The following is a 19,750-nucleotide window of genomic DNA, read 5'->3' on the forward strand; positions in this document are numbered from 1 at the left end:
CCAAAGGAGAAGAGTGATTATACTGCTGAAGATATAGCATCAATTGCTAAGGATGCCAAGGTACGACACTTACTGCATAGTGCCATTGATAATGTAATGTCAAACAGGGTAATCAACTGCAAGACTGCTAAGGAGATATGTGATGCTCTGGAAACAATGTGTCAGGGAACGGAGACAATTAAGAAGAACAGGAAGACAATACTCACTCAAGAGTATGAACACTTTGACTCAAAGACTAATGAGTCATTGAATGATTTATATGATAGATTTGTCAAACTTTTGAATGATTTGTCATTGATTAATAAAGATTATGATCTTGAAGATTCAAACCTTAAGTTCCTGTTAGCTCTTCCTGAATGCTGGTATTTGAAGGCAACTATAATAAGAGACAACTATAATCTTGATGAAACAACTCTTGACGAAATCTATGGTATGCTCAAGACTCATGAGCTTGAGATGGAACAAAGAAGCAAGAGGAAAGGAGGAAAGTCAAGGACAGTTGCTCGTAAGGCTGAAGAAGAATTCCCCAAAGCAGCTTCCTCAAGGAAAGACAAGGGTAAAGCTCTTGTCATAAAGTCTGAAACTGAGTCATCAAGTTCTGAAAGTGATGATGACTCAGATTCTGAAAGCTTGCCTGAGACTGATGCTGATGAGGAGATAATGAAGCTGTGTGCTCTTATGGTGAAAGGAATCACAAAGATTGCATACAGGAAGTTCAGGAAGGGAAAGAAGTTTTCCAGGAAAGGCATAAGTTCTGATAAAAAGAATTTCAGAAGATCTGAAGGCAAAGGAGGAAAGTCTGACAGAGGAGATTACACCAATGTTAAATGCTATAACTGTGGTGAGAAAGGCCACATATCTCCTGATTGTAAGAAGGTAAAGGGTGACAAAGGCAATGCTCTTGTCACAAAGAAGAAAAGCTGGACAGACACCTCAGACTCTGAAAGTGAGGAAAACTATGCATTGATGGCAAATGCTGATAAAGAAAGTGCTGAGAGCAGTTCTGAAGCTGCTGAAACAAAGGTACCTCATACTACTTATGCTTTTCATACTGATGATATTAATGAGTTGAGAAGATATCTTAAAACCATGTTTGTTAGTTATAGAGATCAAACTTTAACATGTGAAAGATTAACTTCTGAAAATCTTGCATTTAAGAAAAGAAATGATTTCTTAAAAAAAGAGTTAGTCATGTTCCATCAAACTCAGAAGGATAGAGATGATGCTTTTTATGTTAGGGATGAAGTGCTAAAAATGAATGAATCTCTAAAAACTGAGTTAGAAAAGGAAAGAGAGATTATCAGGACTTGGACTAACTCTGGCAAAACAACTCAAAATTTGCTAAGTAGTGGAAACCGGAAAGAGGGCTTAGGTTATGGAGAAGATAAGAATGATAAAGAAACTGAAGAAATTAAGCCTGTTGATAAGCAAAAGCAAAAGTTAAAACCTGTTAAGTTTGTAACTGTAAAGTCTGAAAATGAGAAATCAGAAGTTACAAAGGAATTAACTTCTGACAAACTAAAACAGGAAAAGACAGCTGAAGTGAACATAGGCTTAATGACAAAGAAGCAGCTTAAGCATAAGCTGAAAAATATTAAGAATGCAAACAAGGTAAAATCACCTAGGAAAAGTAGGAATGGAAGGGAAGGTATGAATAAAAGCAATAATTATAAACTTGTTCCTGATGCTCCTAGGAAAACATGTCATAATTGTGGAAGTTCTAACCATCTGGCTTCTTTTTGCAGGAAGAATAAGAATATTAACTCCTTACCTTCAAAATCAGGAGTTAAGAGTCAGTCTGTTAGATACAAATCACAAAATCCTTGTTTTCATTGTGATAGTTTATGGCATTCCATTTATACTTGTAAGGAATATCATAGCTTGTACTATGATTATTATCAAATAAAACCTTCTTTGAAGAAAGTTTCCATTGTTCCTTTTAGTGTAAATTCTGATTCAAAGTCTGATAGTGTAAGTTCTGATAAGAAAAATGTTAACATAAACTCTGATGCTAAATCCGCTGCAAATGTTAACAAACTTAATAAGGCCAAAGGATCCAAGCAAGTCTGGGTCCTTAAAACTAATAATTAGTGGTCTTTGTGATTGCAGGGCAACAGGAAAAATATTCTAATTCTGGACAGTGGATGTTCAGGACATATGACTGGAAATAAGGCCCTGCTATCAGACTTTGTGGAAAAAGCTGGCCCAAGTGTTTTTTATGGAGATGGCAACATTGGAAAAACATTGGGATATGGCAATATCAATCTTGGAAATGTCATAATTAAAAATGTAGCTCTGGTCTCAGGACTTAAACACAATCTGCTGAGTATAAGTCAAATCTGTGACAGAGATTATCATGTTGATTTCTTTGAAGAACACTATGAAATTGTGAGTAAATCTAAAGGCAAAGTTGTTCTGAAAGGATACAGGCATGGTAACATTTATGAAGCTAAGCTTTCAACAAGTACTGATGGTTCTGCAATCTGTCTGATGAGTAGAGCATCAATTGAAGAAAGCTGGAATTGGCAACTCTCTCATTTAAATTTCAACAATATAAATGAACTGGTCAAGAAAGATCTTGTGAGAGGATTGCCAAAAATAGTATTTGCTCCTGACGGTCTTTGTGATTCCTGTTAGAAAGCCAAACAAAGAAAATCTTCATTCAAGAGCAAGACTGAATCATCAATTCTTGAGCCTTATCATCTACTACATGTTGATCTATTTGGTCCAGTAAATGTCATGTCTATTGCAAAGAAGAAGTATGCGTCGGTCATAGTGGATGAGTTCACCAGATATACATGGGTGTATTTCTTGCACACAAAAAGTGAAACTGCGTCTATCTTGATTGATCATGTCAAACAGCTGGATAAAATGGTCAAAGATTCTGTGAAAATTTTAAGGAGTGATAATGGCACTGAGTTCAAGAATTTGATAATTGAAGAGTTCTGCAAAAACCATGGAATAAAGCAGGAATTTTCTGCTCTTGGAACTCCACAGCAGAATGGAGTTGTTGAAAGAAAGAATAGGACTCTCATTGAAGCTGCACGTACAATACTTGAAGAAGCAAAGCTTCCAACCTATTTCTGGGCTGAAGCTGTGCAGACTGCTTGTTTTACTCAAAATGCAACACTCATTAACAAGCATGGAAAAACACCATATGAGATGGTGAAGAAAAAGAAGCCAAATCTGAAATATTTTCATGTATTTGGATGCAAGTGTTTTGTTCTCAAGACTTATCCTGAACAGCTATCAAAGTTTGATCTAAAAGCTGATGAAGGAATCTTTGTTGGATATCCACTTTCCACAAAAGCCTTTAGAGTCTATAATTTGAGAACAAAAATGGTCATGGAATCTATCAATGTCTCTTTTGATGATAAGAAAATTACTGGTCTTGAAGATTTCATTGACCATGATCAGCTGAGATTTGAAAATGAAGACTAAAATTCTGATACTGAAAATCCTGACAGTCTAAGTCCTGATACTGGAAACTCTGATGGATTAAACTCTGATGTTATTGAAACTGTGGTAACTACGTCAAAGGAAGATGCACCTATGCACATGGGGCATACTCAAGATCCTACCTCATCTCAAGAAACATCAGAATATGCATCTGGCTCTTCAAGTTCTGATTCGTCAAGTTCTGATAAGCCAAGTTCTGATAGTGCTGAAAATCTAAATACTGAAAAATCCAACTCAGAGAGCATAGTTTCAGGGGGAGCATCAGAAAATGAAAATGAAGATAGCATGGATCATGGGGGAGCATCCAGTTCTAGAGACAACCTTCCATCTGCAAGGAAGTGGACAAAATCACATACACCTGATTTGATAATTAGAAATCCTGATGCAGGTGTCAGAACTAGAACATGTACTTTAAATGAATGTCTTTACAACTCTTTTCTCTCTCAGACTGAGCCAAAGAAAGTAGAAGAAGCTCTTCAAGATGCTGATTGGGTGCAAGCAATGCAGGAAGAGTTAAATGAATTTGAAAGAAACAAAGTCTGGACCCTAGTGCCAAGACCAAAAAATAGATCTGTTGTTGGTACAAAATGGGTATTCAGAAACAAAACTGACAGTGATGGCATAATTACAAGGAATAAGGCAAGACTGGTCGGAAAAGGATATTCTCAACATGAGGGAATTGATTATGATGAAACATTTGCACCAGTTGCTAGGTTAGAAGCTATAAGGATATTTTTGGCTTATGCTACTCACAAAAAGTTTACTGTCTTTCAAATGGATGTGAAAAGTGCTTTTCTCAATGGAGAATTGGAGGAGGAAGTATATGTTGAACAACCTCCAGGCTTTGTAGATTACAAACATCCAGATTATGTCTACAAGCTTGATAAAGCACTTTATGGACTTAAGCAAGGTCCTAGAGCATGGTATGAGACATTAGCTCAGTTTCTTCTGGAAAGTGGATTCAACAGAGGAACAATAGACAAAACACTTTTCTATCTCAACCATGGAAAGGACTTACTTCTTGTCCAGATTTATGTTGATGATATCATCTTTGGATCTACAAATGACAGACTTTACAAGAAGTTTGCCAAACTGATGCAGTCAAGATATCAGATGAGTATGATGGGGGAACTTAGCTACTTTCTGGGCCTTCAAGTCAAGCAGAATGAAGAAGGCACTTTCATTTGTCAATCTAAGTACACCAGAAACTTGCTGAAGAAATTTGGAATGCAAGATTGTTCAAGTGCATCCACTCCCATGGCCACTGCAACAAAACTGGATAAGGATACTGGTAAATCAGTAGATATTACTGACTACAGAGGTATGATTGGCTCTCTACTCTATCTAACTTCTAGTAGACCTGATATCATGTATGCTACCTGTCTTTGTGCAAGATTTCAAGCAGATCCAAGAGAACCTCACTTAACAGCTGTGAAAAGAATCTTTAAATATCTTAAAGGAACAGCTGATCTGGGATTGTGGTATCCTAGAGAATCAGACTTTAAACTAATAGGTTACTCAGATGCAGATTTTGCAGGCTGCAAAATTGACAGGAAAAGCACAAGTGGAACCTGCCAATTTCTTGGAGGCAGATTGGTTTCTTGGTTCAGCAAGAAACAAAAGTCAATTTTCACATCAACTGCAGAAGCAGAGTATATTGCTGCAGGAAGCTGTTGTGCACAGATTCTTTGGATGAAGAATCAGTTACTGGATTATGGGTTAACATATTTCAAAATCCCTATTTACTGTGATAATCAAAGTGCTATTGCTATGACAGTTAATCCAGTTCAACACTCTATGACAAAGCACATCAGCATCAGGTACCACTTCATCAGGGAATATGTGGATGAAGGTACAGTGGAATTGCATTTTGTTCCCACAGATCAACAACTAGCAGATATCTTCACAAAACCACTGTGTGAAGCTACTTTTACAAGATTGGTAAATGAACTTGGAATGGTTTCAGGTTCTTTCTCTAAATCTGCTTAGTCTTGTTCTGTGTTATCAGACTTTATGCTCAGTATTTACAGAATTAATCTCATTGTGTATTCTGTGCTTAATTGATAAATGTTTTTAAGTACTGACTATTGTCTGATATATATTTCTCAACTCTGATAAGTGATATGTCTCTTTAAGTAATTATTCAATCCTATGAGGATAACTGTGCTAAATACTGACCTAGTAGTCTTCAATAAACAAATGATTCCATGTAAGAAGTAATTATTCCAGTGGAAATCTTATGACACTAACAAATTCTGATAATTGAGCTTAGTTGAGTTTACTTTGTATATCTTATTACTAAGTCACAAATTAGAATAATGCTACTCATCTGTTAAGTTCTGATACTAGTAAAACTGCTGAATGTACTAAGTGCTGATAAACCTCACTTATCAAAAGAAAAAGCAAAAAGATCAAAGAATAAAATCAGGTACTCCTTTGAGATCTAGAGTAAAAATGTGGAAGGGACGACCCAAGTGCATTGCTGGTATTAAGTAAATATGCATTAGAAAAGCAAAATATTTTCTTGGTGACTTTTCACACTCTATGATTACTGGAGAAATACTCTGATAATAGCATAAATTCTCATAAGCAGTCGTGACTCACTTACACTGAGAAGCCACTGTAAAATAGAATTTCAAAAGATGCATAAAATTAGCACAAAACAGTTGAGGTGGACTCAAGCATGAACTCATTCATCAATAGGTTTCAGGACAATGACAGCTCTTTAGCAAAAAATTTAGTTATGCCTTATTTCTAAGATGTACTGAAGTGAATCAGACTTTACTCTTTGTCTGTTATTTAGCTTAATGCACACACTAATCACTCCATCTGAATGATGAAAATTACTGTGGTGGTCTATGTTATTTTAGATAAACAGTCACTGTGTCACTTTGCACAAATTCTGAGGACAAGATCTAGTTACACGTTCTGATGATTAAGTTCTGAAGTCTATAACTCAGAACTTGTATGAGGATTTACTAAGATGGGCATTCCTTTTTCGAGTCAAGAAATTATGTTCAGATGACTGTTAAGTTCTGGTATAGGTCTAAGTTCTGATTTCTCAGTCTAATCCTTTACTTGGCTTATCTGTGAATAAAATTTGGTAACAGTCTCAGTTCGAACTAGAATATGTTGAAGTGGAAGATTAATAGTCACTATGATTAGGATTAATGGTATTCGTACTTGAACAACCCACTGTTACTTGTTTCTTGTGCGTTTTAAACCATGATTCCTCTTTCCAATGAATGTTATTCTTTTTCAAAGTCTAGGGAGACGAGGTAGAATTAATTCTACCTGTCAGCATTCAATTTCTTTGCGTCTTCTGGCATTCTCTTGCCTATATAAGCAACCACTTCACATCAGCCTTCCCATCACACTTTTATCACAAACTCACTCTCGTTTTTCATTTATCATCACAAATGGCTGCATTTGGCTGGTTCTACAATTATGGTCATGAGACTGTGCATGTCTTTTTGAATGGAATTCCAACTCCATACCCTATCACCAATATTCCTCACAATCTCTGGATTCAATTTCCAGAGGTTATCAAACGTGATCTGGTGGCCGTTCGAAGAGAACTTCATCTTTATCGTCTCCGCCAGCAAGAGCGAATCATCCGACTCGCCATTCTGTTTGTCGAGAGTAGGAAGAAGAAGATGACTTAATCTCGTATTCTTCCTGTTTTTCTTCATCATCATCTTTATCAGGCTTCTTAGCTAGGACTAAGGCTGTTGATGTTAGGTTTAGAAGCTTAGGGAAAATCTTGTATAAGTATTGATGTAATTTCAATTTCATGAATGTATTGTCTTGATATATTAATGAAAGTTGTTTTTACTTCAAGATTTTGTCTCTGAGTTATTTTATCTTGTGTTGATAAATCCTGATTGATATTCTGATGACCATATAAATTTTGTTTTATATTAAGTTCTGATTCGTTTTCAGCACTTATCTAATTTATATTGGTCATTTTCATGTGATTTATTTTCAGAATATTAATGATGCAGTGAAAATTAATCCAATCAGTGATAACGGTTTAAATTTTGAATTAAAACTGTTTCTCTTGATAAATGGAACGGTTTTTCCTTGAAACTAGGCAAATGGGTAAGTAATGATTCCTGTTTTCTCGAGCCCAGTAACTATCCGTTATTACTGCATGTCTGACAGGTGTCCAACGGTAACATTTTTTTTGAGGTATATGTACAACAGAGAGAAGATTTCTTTAATCTTTTATTTTCTTCATATTTTATCTCTCTGCTTACTTTTACTCTCTTTCTCTTTATTTCTCACGTTGGTTTTTCATACAGACATTATATCAAACACCTAACAGGCATACTTGAATCTCAATTTTTTCACATGGCACCAAAGGATTTAATCATTGATGGAGCTAAGTTTGTCCCCAACAACTATGCTGCAGTTCTTGATCATACTGAAGCTCCATCTTAATTGCACTTTGTGCAAGATCTTCTTGCACATAGTGAGGTTGGGTATGCATTAACACAACCTGAATTCTTTTCAAGCCAACAAGTTCTGAGGTTTTGGAGGACTGGACTTTTTGATGATGGTGGTAAACGTGGAACTCCCAGTATTATCTTCCAAGTGGGTGATTCATCCTTTGTAGTCACTCCTGGTACAGTACGCAGGGCTTTACATCTTCCAGAAGATTGTACTTTCTCAATTCCAGAGGAATCAACTGATTTGGGGTATGAAAAGAGTCTGACGAAACTTGGACAGTTGAAACGGGCTAATATCAGAAGAGAATGGAGTTTCTTCTTTGATTGCATCACCAAAGCTTTTGGGAACAAATGTTCGAATTTTGATGTTATCCCAATTATGAGTCAGCACATCGGGTATGCAATTATCAATCAAACTCATTTTGATTTTGCAACTGTTTTAATTGGTTTTATTGGGGATAGGATGACAGAGGATAGAGATGTTGTTTATTTTGCTAGATTCTGTCAACTTATTTAAACTTATTGTACTGATAAACCTCAATTAGTCAGCACCCAAACCCCACCTTTTAAGGTTGCAAAACGATACTTTAATGACCTTGTAAATGCTGACACTAAGAAATCAGTGGTTAGACAATTACAGATTCCTCAGTCTGTAAAACAGATTCTTGTAAATGCTGATCCTACTACTCATCAATCTGTTTACTCTGAAGTCCAACCAACTCCAAACACCCAAAATCCATCAACCTCAGTACCTACCTCTCATTCTACTCAACCTACCCTCAGAACATATCTCAAATCCTATCTCTCCACTTCACAGACTGCTCAACCTTCATCTTCAGCACCTACTGTGAAGCCTTCATCTTCCAAGCCAAAGAGGACAAAGAATGTTCTTTAAACACCTCAAAAGAGAAGGAGGATTGCATTGAGAGATGAATCTGATTCTGAGGAACCGGTTCCTTCTAGGGAACCTATTGTAACTGAAGCTGAGAAAGAGATTTCTCAGAAGGATTCTGAAATTGGGGGTTCTAGGCTTCTCAAGAGGCTTAGACGAATGACAGTTCCTGAAACTCCCAAGGAATCTAAATCAACAAAGAAGTACAAGAAACAGAGGGCACAAAGGCCAGTTTCAGATGATGAAGAGGAAGCAGTTAAGGAAGGGGATCAGGAATCTCTGATCTCACAAGACAAGGAATTTGCTCCAGTCACTTCTTCTCCATCAACTCCATCTCAGGAAGCTGTATCTGACAAGGCTAACTCACCATCTGTGTCTCTTGTTGATCCAGGCACAAGTGCTGATATTGATGTTCAACACTTGGTTGTGTCTGAAGTATTTCTCTTAGAAGCTCCAACAACACCAAATCCTTCACCAACACCTGTTACGGATGCTGTTCAAACTCCAGAATTATCTAAGACACCTTCTCTGCATCTAGATACTGATGATCAGACTTTAGGTGAGCATCAGGATATGGCTGTTGATCAGAACTTAGAACAAGATCAGAAATTAGAGGATGTTGAAGCCTCCATTGCTACTCACACTGTTGTCTTATCAGAAGATACTGATTCTTTAAGTTCTGATGCTGCACATGCTGGAGATACTGGTGATGCTGCTCCAACTGCTCCTGTTGTAGATACTGATGCAGCAGGTCCTTCCGGACATACTCCTCAACAGACTCTTCCTAATTCTGAATTAGTTAAGCAGTTTATTATCGGGGAAGCACCAGTACCTTGGAGTGAAACTCCTGCAGGTCAGGAGTGGACTAAGGAATGAAACTCAGTTTCATGTGTTCCAACTGAAAAGCATCTTGCGGAGCACTTGACTAAAGCTGATGAAATGTTAAATTCTGATGATTTTAAAACCCAGCTTAGAGTCACTGCATTGAGTAATAAACATTTACAAGGTCTTCATTCAACTACTCATGCAGAGCTACACAAGATTCAGGAGAACTTTATCAAACAGGAACAAGTTTGGAAACTTGATAAGAAAAAGTTCTTTCAACCTACCATTGACATGATTGCTTATATTGAGAAAACTCAAGAGAAACAACAAGCTCAGATTGATGAAATTCTGACAAATCAAGCTTCTCAGCAATCGCAACTTACTGAAATCCAATCCTCAGTGGAATTACTTATCTCTCTTTTACTACCTGCTGATGCCAAAAAAGGGGAGAAGGTAATTAAGTCCAAATGCAAAACTAACAAGACACTGCAAGGAAAGGATGATGGAAATGATGACCAAGGATACTCTAGAATGGGTAGCGGTCATAGTCAAGGTAGAAGGTTTACATCAAGACAAGCTAGTCACAGGACAAGTTCTGATACTGGGAAAAGAATAAGTTCTACTGCTGGTAAAAAGTTAAGTTCTGATGAACTTTTAGATCTTGATGAGGAAATGTCAAGACGGTTATTTCTTCAAGAAAATCCAGGAATGGACTTGGAAAGTTTAAAGGAAGAAGAAGCCAGGCTTAAATCAGAGAAAGTAATATCTAAATCTGAAGCTTCTGGTAAAAAGCCACTTCCAAAACTCAAAGGTATTGTGATCAAAGAAAGGACACATACTGAAGTAACATTGGCTAGATCACAACCACAGATAGATCCAAGATCCAAGGGTAAAGAAAAGGTTGGTGAACCTATCAAAGTTTATGTACCTCCTGAGGAAGAAGAAATTACTGATGAAAGGGATGATCTTGCTCTGACTTCAAGAAAAGTTCTTAAAACAACCTCTGACATGGCTCAAGTTGTTCAGAGTCAAGAAATTGTAAGTTCAGATATTCAGAAGAAGCAAGTAACCTCTGACATAGCTCAAGTTAACTTGATATCAGAAAATAGATTAAAGACACTCCTACCAGGATTCACTAAAGCAAAACAGACTCAATCTTTGAAGACTACTGCAAGTGGTTTTGAAGCTAGAATAGTCACTGGAAAGGAAGCAAGAGATAAAACTGGATTGGGAAGTGCTGATGAAAGAAGAGTACACAACACTACCAATGATCCAACTTCCTTGAGTGAACCAGGTATTGGAGCAACTCCTGAGAGATTGAATCAACTGGAATCTGTACAAATGGTTTACCATACCTACTTGAAAGAATACATCATGTTGTATTTCATGACAAAGGGTAGGGTTTATCATATAAGACAAAATGTCATTCCATTGAAGTATTTTGAAGAATTGGAGCATGTACTTTTCTTACTTCAAGTGGATGACAGAATAACAGGGACTGCTGCAAACTACTTAAAAGAACAGATTCAGAGACAGAAAAGGCTTTATTCTGTTAAGTCTGACAGCACATATGTTCCAAAGTACAGAGATCACAATGGTGATATTGTTGATATGAAGCCTAATACTGCACAGATCAGAACATATTTTGGTATTAAGGGACTTGAATTCAATCTGGAGTCTGACAAAGCTTATGTCATAAGACTAGATCAGGAGTTGAGAAAAGCAAAGATCAATGATCTCAGAGCTGCAATCTTTCAAACTGGTGAAGATACTGAGAGCTTAAAGATGTCAAAAGGAGAATGATTGATGAACTCAGATATGCTGAGAAATGTTTGTTGAAGAACTATCTCAGAACAACTCCTGACATCAGAGAGATCAGAAAATGATGAAGCCAAGTCGAAGATCTACAACTGCTTAAATTCTGATATTTGTACAGACTGAAGTTGTTATCAGAAGTTGAATATTGGTAAAGCTTTAAGGACTGTAAGTTGTAGTTATCTAGTCTAATTCTCATGCATTTGTACTTAATGTTTTTGACATCATCAAATATCTGTTAAACTTGTATATTATGCTAATTTACAAGTTGGGGGAGATTGTTAGATATATTTGATAATGTCATGGCTAATATGTTTTATGTTTAGCTTTCAGATCTTACTTGAACAGGATAAACCAGTACTTAACTGTTGATCAGTACTTATACTGGAAGTCAGGACTTAAGGATATCAGTACTTATGTTATCAGGAGATAATCATCAGAAGATAGATATCAGAACTTAAGTGCTGAAGGACGATCAGATAAGGACAGTAACTGATTAAAGGAAAGAAAGTCAGGACTTAAGGATATCAGTACTTATGTTATCAGGAGATAATCATCAGAAGATAGATATCAGAACTTAAGTGCTGAAGGACGATCAGATAAGGACAGTAGCTGATTAAAGGAAAGAAGATCGAGATAAACATAAGAAGAGATATGCATGAAGAAGGAATTTCGTGAAGAATAGAATACTTGGAAGAAAAGATATCTGATTGATATATTTTAGAAAGCAGAATTATATTCCATATCAATTAGCGATTATCTTGTAACTGTGTAGTATATAAACACAGACATAGGGTTTACACTATAAGTGTTATCATATATTCGAGAAGATTATTCATTGTAACCCTAGCAGCTCTCGTGATATTTGTTCATCACTGAGAGGTAACAGTTTCATACTGTAACAGAGTTTATTGTTTCAATAAAGTTTGTTTTCTGTTACTTAAGTTCTTAAAGTTCGATTTGAGTGTACTATACACTGTATTCACCCCTCTACAGTGTGTGTGTGACCTAACATGTAGTCTAAGATGTTTGGGCCATAATTGGAGTTTTAAAATCTGATCCTGACGATTCAACAGCACACAAAAAACTTATGAGAAGAGCTTTACTTCAGAAATGACATTGATTTAAAGTCGAACCGAATCAGTCCAGACTCCAGAATCAGAGTGAAAAAGTCAACTACAAATTTTCCTCTTTCCTGGAATTTAATTTTAACTAGGAATTTTTTTATTTGCATTAGTTAATTAAAAATACTTTTATTAGCTATATTATAATTATTACTCGGACCTAATCTGAATAATATACCTAGCACAATAGAAAGATATAGGCAAAAGAGAGAGAATGAAGAAGTTTGATGAAGGAGATATAGCCATTGAAGACGTTCACTTAAATTGTTTGTGTCCATCTTTTTGTTTAGAATTCTCTTTTTAACTCTTTGTTATGAATATGTGTTATATCTTTTGAGTATAATGTTGTTACGGTATAGACAATATTGTGAACATGCATAACTTTATGAATTGGTACTTAGTTATATTCCGAAGAGTAAATTATTATAAACATACTTTAGTTTATTTGATATAATTATATTATAGTGATTTCGAGACCTAGTGAGCAGTGAATTTGCTATAGTACTACTCGACTCTTTTTTCAATTTTCACGTATTAGGGGAAGTAATTATCATTATTAATCTTCTCATATTTAAAATCCGTAACGATTCTCTTTGCTAGTATAATTTAGTTATATAAATTAGTTCTTATTAATAAGTTTAGTTATGAAAAGCCTTCGAATAACTATTGTGCTCGATAACTAAATTTTTATACCTTACTTGCGATTAATATTCATATACAGTCTTTGAGTAATGACAACTGGTAATTATTACTATATTACTTACACTTACACATTTGAATTTTACGCAACAGACAAATTTTAAATTAGATTAGAATTTTGATCAAATGAAATCTCTAATATTAGTGTTTCGTAGTTAGTTTTTTGAAATAGTGGTTTGCTCCCAAAAAGATGATTTTAAAAATTCTATTTGGGATTTTTTTAACTCAAGTAAAAAAACAAACTAATTGAAATATTTATTTACCAAAAAGTTTTGTTCAAAGTAGCTAAACAATCCATTAGTGATGTTGGACTTGCTAAACAAACCTAACTCCACCTTAGTATGATATTGTCCGCTTTGGACCGAGACAACCCCGCAAGGATTTATTTTTGGGTCATTCCTAAAATTCCGCATATTAATGGAGTTAACTGACTGCTTATATGCTAGCAATCTTCCCATCTCACAAACGATGTGGGACAACTCCTAAAATACCCCCTTCACACATCGAGAGTTAACTGGCCGCTAATATGCTAGCAATATGCCACTCCCACAAACGAGGTGGGACAACTCCTAACAATTCCCCTCTTTACACATCGGGCTTAACACCTGTCAGATCTGCCTTCTGATTATGTGATTAGGCTCTCTCTTTGACCCATACTAGAAATCAATCTGGCTATCTGCGTCCCCCTAGGCCCATACTAGAAGGTCCACCTGCCTTTTTCTTGAGCCTATATTGGTTAGCCCATTGACTTTTCCTAGGTTTATCTGGAAACTCAACTGAGATTGTTCTAGATCTTTACAACCTGACTTTGATACCAATTGTTGGGCTTGCTAAGAAGATCTAACTCCACCATAATATGATATTGCCCGCTTTGGGCCGAGACAAACCCACACAGATTTATTTTTTGGGTCACTCTCAAAAGATCTCATATTAATGGAGTTAACTGACTGCTTATATGCTAACAATCTGTCACTCCTACAAACGATGTGGGATAACTCATGACAAATGAAAATGACGAATTCAATATGTTACATTTAATACCTAACCGCTAATTGCAAATTATTATCATATTAATCAGAAAAATTTAAACACTGGTCACCGATGTTATTAAACAAAATATGACTAGGTATATGTCCGCCATCAGCATGGGATTTACCGTAAACTATAATATAAAAATTATGCGGACAATAGATAGTATCATAAGGAGAAAAAGATAAGAGTAACTTATTAAGCGAAAGATGGTGCCAAATTTATATTAAGCAAAAGATAAAGCGCAAATGGTCAATTTTATATATTTATATAATTTTTTGACAAGTAGAGTATTTTATATCTAAAGAGACAAAACAATAGAAATTTGGTTCGAATTTATAAATACTCATTTAGATTCGGTCCAGATTCGAATTAAAACTTTTATACAGTGCTTATATTTGACTCGAATTTGAATATAATATTCGTATTGATTTGGTTTAACTCGATTAAATAACGAATTACTCGTTTTTAAATATTTGTATTCGAAATCATCTATATAAATCCTAAAAAAAAAATACCCGAATATTTAATTACAAAACTAAAATGTAGCCCGTAAGAGTTGGCTCAGTTGGTTAAAGAGGGGATAACTATACTCTTGATTACAAGTTTGAATCCTACAAGAGGAGAATTTATGATTATGCCTCCCGAGTTAGAGCATGTCACTTAAATGCGGTTTACCTTAGTTCACGTAATTTGCAGGCTATTGCGTGAGCCCATATGATTTACCAAGTGTGCACCCGAAGAAAAGCGGCCGCGGGTTATCTACGATAAAAAAACACTAAAATATAATCATTTTTAAATATTATATATATAGAGTGACAATTCATTGAGGGCTTTCTTAGATAGAGGGTCCATGTAGAACTATTGTTTAAAATATATAAATATATATTTTATTTTATTTTTCATCATATATAATTACAAATTTTATTTACCAAATGAAAAAATAAAGTTGCACAATTTTTTTATTTAAAAAATCATTGAAATTTGATGAAATAGTTTAAAGTGATTATATAGTAGAATCACAGTTATCCAAAATTATTATACAATAGGATCAAATTTAAAACCAATTATTTTTTTGAAATTTCAGTTGTTAAATATTTTATTATATTTAAATATAAGTATTAATCTACATTAATAACGAATTTGATGAAATTTTATAATAGAATTAAAGATTCTCTGCGATTTTATATATAATTAGAATGTTCTATATTGAAAAAATGCCTATATATACACACTGGTATCATCTTATTTACGAAATATTACTATTTATTTATGATACATATAAATATTTGAGAATAAATATTTGTGTATCATTTTTTAAACGAAATCACCCGATCCAGAGTGATGAACATGGTCTTAAACCACACTGAAATTAAAGTTTGTGTGAGAGAGGTGAATTCCTTGCTCTTTGAACGCATCCGAAATCATATTATAGTCATTTCAATTAAGGCGGCTTCATCAATTCAATAATTAAATAAATTTAAGGCGGCTTTAGAACCGGTACTCTAGATCATGAATCAGTATTATATTTATTTATTTATTTATTATATATTATCAAGTTGTTTGGTGGGGTGGGGACACAGAAGCCGAAAAAAGTCAATTTTAACAGAAAATGACCGATTTAACATAATTTAAAATGCTCGTGTTACGATATAAATAGAGAGGTTGCGGATAATTATTTCAAATACAAACTAAGTAACTAACAATCATCTACTACTTGTTTAAACATTCATATCATACCATTGTTATCAGACAGAGAGTTTAATACTTGAAAGATTTGGAAAAATGAAGGCATGGGTTAATGAAGAATATGGTGCATCAGGAAGTGTGTTGAAATTTGAAACAGAGTACAATGTACCTGAGATCAATGATGATCAGGTTCTTGTTAAGGTTGAAGCTGCTGCTCTTAATCCCGTTGATTATAAGCGTATGCTCGGCTTCTTTAAGGGCATCGACTCCGCTTTACCTGTAAGTATTTTATGTTTTCCATGTATCTTGACTGTCATTCTTTTGATGTATATTACGAGTACTTTCTAAGACTTTTGTTCTTGCAATGGTTGCAGCATGTTCCGGGATATGATGTAGCTGGAGTTGTGGTTAAAGTTGGGAGCAAAGTTAAGAAGCTCAAGGAAGGAGATGAAGTCTACGGTAATGTTAACGAGACACCTCTGAAGAATTGTAAACGATCGGGAACATTGGCAGAGTTCACTGCAGTGGAGGAGAATCTTGTGGCTATTAAACCCAAGAATTTGAGCTTTGCTGAAGCTGCTAGCCTTCCCCTCGCTCTTTTGACCGCTTATCAAGGTTTCGAACTTGCTGAATTCACTCCTGGCAAATCTGTCCTTATCTTGGGCGGTGCTGGTGGGGTTGGCTCCCTAGCAATTCAGGTTTATACATATTATTAGTGTTTTTTCACACGCGACGGTTTAAATTTCTTCTCACTTTCATTTGTCTCGTTTTAGTTTTTTTTTGTTTTGACATGTTAATTATTTTGTGTTGATGCAGCTAGCAAAACATGTTTTTGGTGCTTCAAAAATTGTTACTACTTGTAGCGCTGGAAAGATCGAGCTTGTGATGAGTTTGGGTGCTGATGTCACAATTGACTACACAAAGGAACAATTCGAGGAACTGCCAGAGAAATATGATATGGTATTTGACACAGTTGGTGCCTGCGACAAGGCAGTGAAGGTGATGAAAGAAGATGGAAAAGTAGTATCAATCTGGGGCAAAGTGACTGCACCAGGTGTGTCGTTTCTAGTAACTTCCAAAGGATCAGATCTGGAGAAACTGAACCCATACTTGGAGAGTGGGAAGGTGACGGCTTTGCTAGACCCTAAATCACCATTCCCATTCTCTCAGACCGTGGAAGCATTCGCACATCTTGAAACTGGCAGAGCTATTGGCAAAGTTGTCATTTATCCTATTGCCTGAACGCTCAACACGGATCATCAACTCATACTGCTACTAGTCCATTTGCATTTGGTTTCCTTTGTGTTCTACAAATGAATTGGGAACAGATTTTTTTTTGAACTCTCGATTTTTATTTGGTTTGTTATGTCAAATTATTCCTCTTGTAATCAACTTTGACATCAAATAAAAAGTTTATTTCACAATATTTCATCTATATTTCACAATATTCCTTTGTATTTTGCATTCGCTTTTTATGTTTACTTTACTGTCATTGTTTGGATATCTACATTCTAGCATTGTTGTACATGTAATAATTCCAGCATGTTCCACGGGATATGACATGGCTGAAGCTGTGGTTAATGTTGGAAGCAAATAAAAGAGCTAAAGGGAAATTGAATTCTTTGGTAACATTGAAGAAACATCTCTGCTGAATTGAAAAAGATAGCATTGGCTGAGTTCACTGCAGTGGAAGAGAATTTTGTGGCTCTCAAGCCTAAGAACGTAACCTTTGCTACAGCGGCTAGGCTTTATTCCAAAAAAAAAGATTATAGCAGCTAGGCTTCCCTTTCTCTTCCGACTGCTTATCAAGGTTTCATACTCACTAAATTAAATCCTAGTAAATCTGTCCTTGTCTTGGATGGCGCTGGTGGCGTTGGCTCAGTAGCTAGGGCGGTCAATGGATCGGATATCTGGTCCGGTCCGATCCGATCTAGATATCCGATCCGAATGCTAACGGAGCGGATATGGATCATTAAAAATAAAATCCAATTCGGAAAAAATCCGATTCAACAAGTCTAGGATATGGATTTGATATGACCCGATCCAAAAAAAATCCGATCCGGATATTTATATAAATGTAATATAATATAATATATAATATATATACTAAATATTTAAAATATAAAATTAAAGGAAGTGAGTAGAGTTGGACTGGAACTAAATTTATGTGTAACAAACCACACTGTCTCTCGGTCTTGTTTTCTATGTTGTAAGTAAATCACGGGGCTCAACTCTCAGGACCTCACGCTTAAACTTTTGATCTTCCATATGTAATTCTGCATAACCGACATTACATTCTTGTATCCCAATTTGTTTTTGATTTATTTTTTATAGCTCTGCCTGTAGTTCCACTATCTCATGTTTATTTAAAGGCAGTTAAAATAGTTTTCAATTTTGTAAAATATAATTAACTTTTTTCTAAATATAAATGGACCGGAGCTCTGATCCGAAATCCGGTAATCCTAACGGATCCGGATATGAATCATGCTATAAAAAATCCGGTTGCGATCCGATCCGGATCCGAATCCGGTAAATATAAACGGATCAGGATATGGATCATTCCTGATCCGATCCATATCCGATCCATTGACAGCCCTATCAGTAGCTATTTAGGTGATATTATTTGCGCATTAGCTTCCAGTCATATACAACTGTTCATGATTCTTTGCACTTTCATTTTTCTCGTTTTAGTTTATAATTTATCTTAAAATATTAAATATCCTGTGTTGCTGCAGCTAGGAATACATTTTTGTTTTTGGTTTTTTTTTTGTGACTAGTTGTGCTGGAAAGGTTGAGTTTGTGCGAGTTTAGGTGATGTACATGCTGACATCGCAATTTAATAGGTGAAGGAACAATTGGGGGAGTTGCTTGAGAAATATGATATGGTGTTTAGTACAGTTGGTGCATGCCAAGGCAGTGAAAACAATCAAAGAAGATGGCAAAGTAGTACGGGAGATCACCCTTAAAAAGTAGTATTCCTTTGGAGTAAGGCGTTTCTGGTTGATAGTGATTTGCAAAAGATCAGAACCGGAGAAACTGAATTTGTACTTGGAGAGTGAAAAGGTGAGCCCTATGTTAGACCCTAGACCCTAGACCCTAGACCCTAGACCCTGAATCTCAAATACCTGAAGCATTTGCACATCTTGAAACCGGCAGAGCTATACTTTCAATGCGTCATATATCTCATTGTCTATATACTCATTTTGATCAACTCAAAATGCCTCAAATCCATTTACATTTCATTTTTTCTAGTGTTGTCATGCCAGGAAATGAATTTGGAACCTTTTTTTTACTCTCGCATTTTTATTTTGTCTATAATGTCAAATTTTGTTATTCTTCTTGAAATTAATCTTGACATCAAATATATAGAAGTTCATTCCACAATTTTTGTTTCATCTACTTGAAAACGGTTGCGGTTGCGGATGTATATAGTGTCTAAACATTAGTATCTGTAAGGTGTTTATGGGAAATGACTTTTTAGTTATTATACTAACAAAACCTATGTGGCTTGCACGTTAATCTTTATAATCTGTGTTTGCTTTAGATAATAGGTTCATGTAAGACTCGTGGTCTTGTTGGCTAAACTTTTTTTTTGATTGAAATATTGAACAAATTATTGATAGCTAGCAACTATTATATGATTGTTAACCAAAAATGATTTGTAGATAAATGCTGCAGTGGACAATTATTTAAATTCAATTTTAGGTTGTTTAACATTATTTTGTAATGTTAGAAATGACACTTAAATAAGTATGCATCCACAATAC

General features: G+C 35.3%; 1 protein-coding gene across 1 annotated transcript; it reads left to right on the top strand.

Annotated features, from left to right (window-relative positions):
- The first annotated feature begins 15,975 nt into the window (after positions 1-15,975).
- Positions 15,976-17,409, top strand: LOC141718079 (2-methylene-furan-3-one reductase-like). The gene is made up of 3 exons (XM_074520439.1): positions 15,976-16,262; positions 16,358-16,681; positions 16,800-17,409. The coding sequence occupies exons 1-3, from the start codon at positions 16,080-16,082 to the stop codon at positions 17,223-17,225; spliced, it is 933 nt and encodes a 310-aa protein (XP_074376540.1). The 5' UTR covers positions 15,976-16,079; the 3' UTR covers positions 17,226-17,409.
- Positions 17,410-19,750: the final 2,341 nt, after the last annotated feature.

The sequence above is a fragment of the Apium graveolens genome, chromosome 4, assembly GCF_009905375.1.
Source record: "Apium graveolens cultivar Ventura chromosome 4, ASM990537v1, whole genome shotgun sequence".
NCBI classification, from domain to species: Eukaryota; Viridiplantae; Streptophyta; class Magnoliopsida; order Apiales; family Apiaceae; genus Apium; species Apium graveolens.

Excerpts from the sequence above, each read along its gene's own strand:
- LOC141718079 (XM_074520439.1), top strand. The coding sequence starts at position 16,080 with ATGAAGGCATGGGTTAATGAAGAATATGGTGCATCAGGAAGTGTGTTG. Across the intron at positions 16,263-16,357 it reads GCATCGACTCCGCTTTACCT|CATGTTCCGGGATATGATGT; the intron begins GTAAGTATTTTA and ends CAATGGTTGCAG. Across the intron at positions 16,682-16,799 it reads TTGGCTCCCTAGCAATTCAG|CTAGCAAAACATGTTTTTGG; the intron begins GTTTATACATAT and ends GTGTTGATGCAG.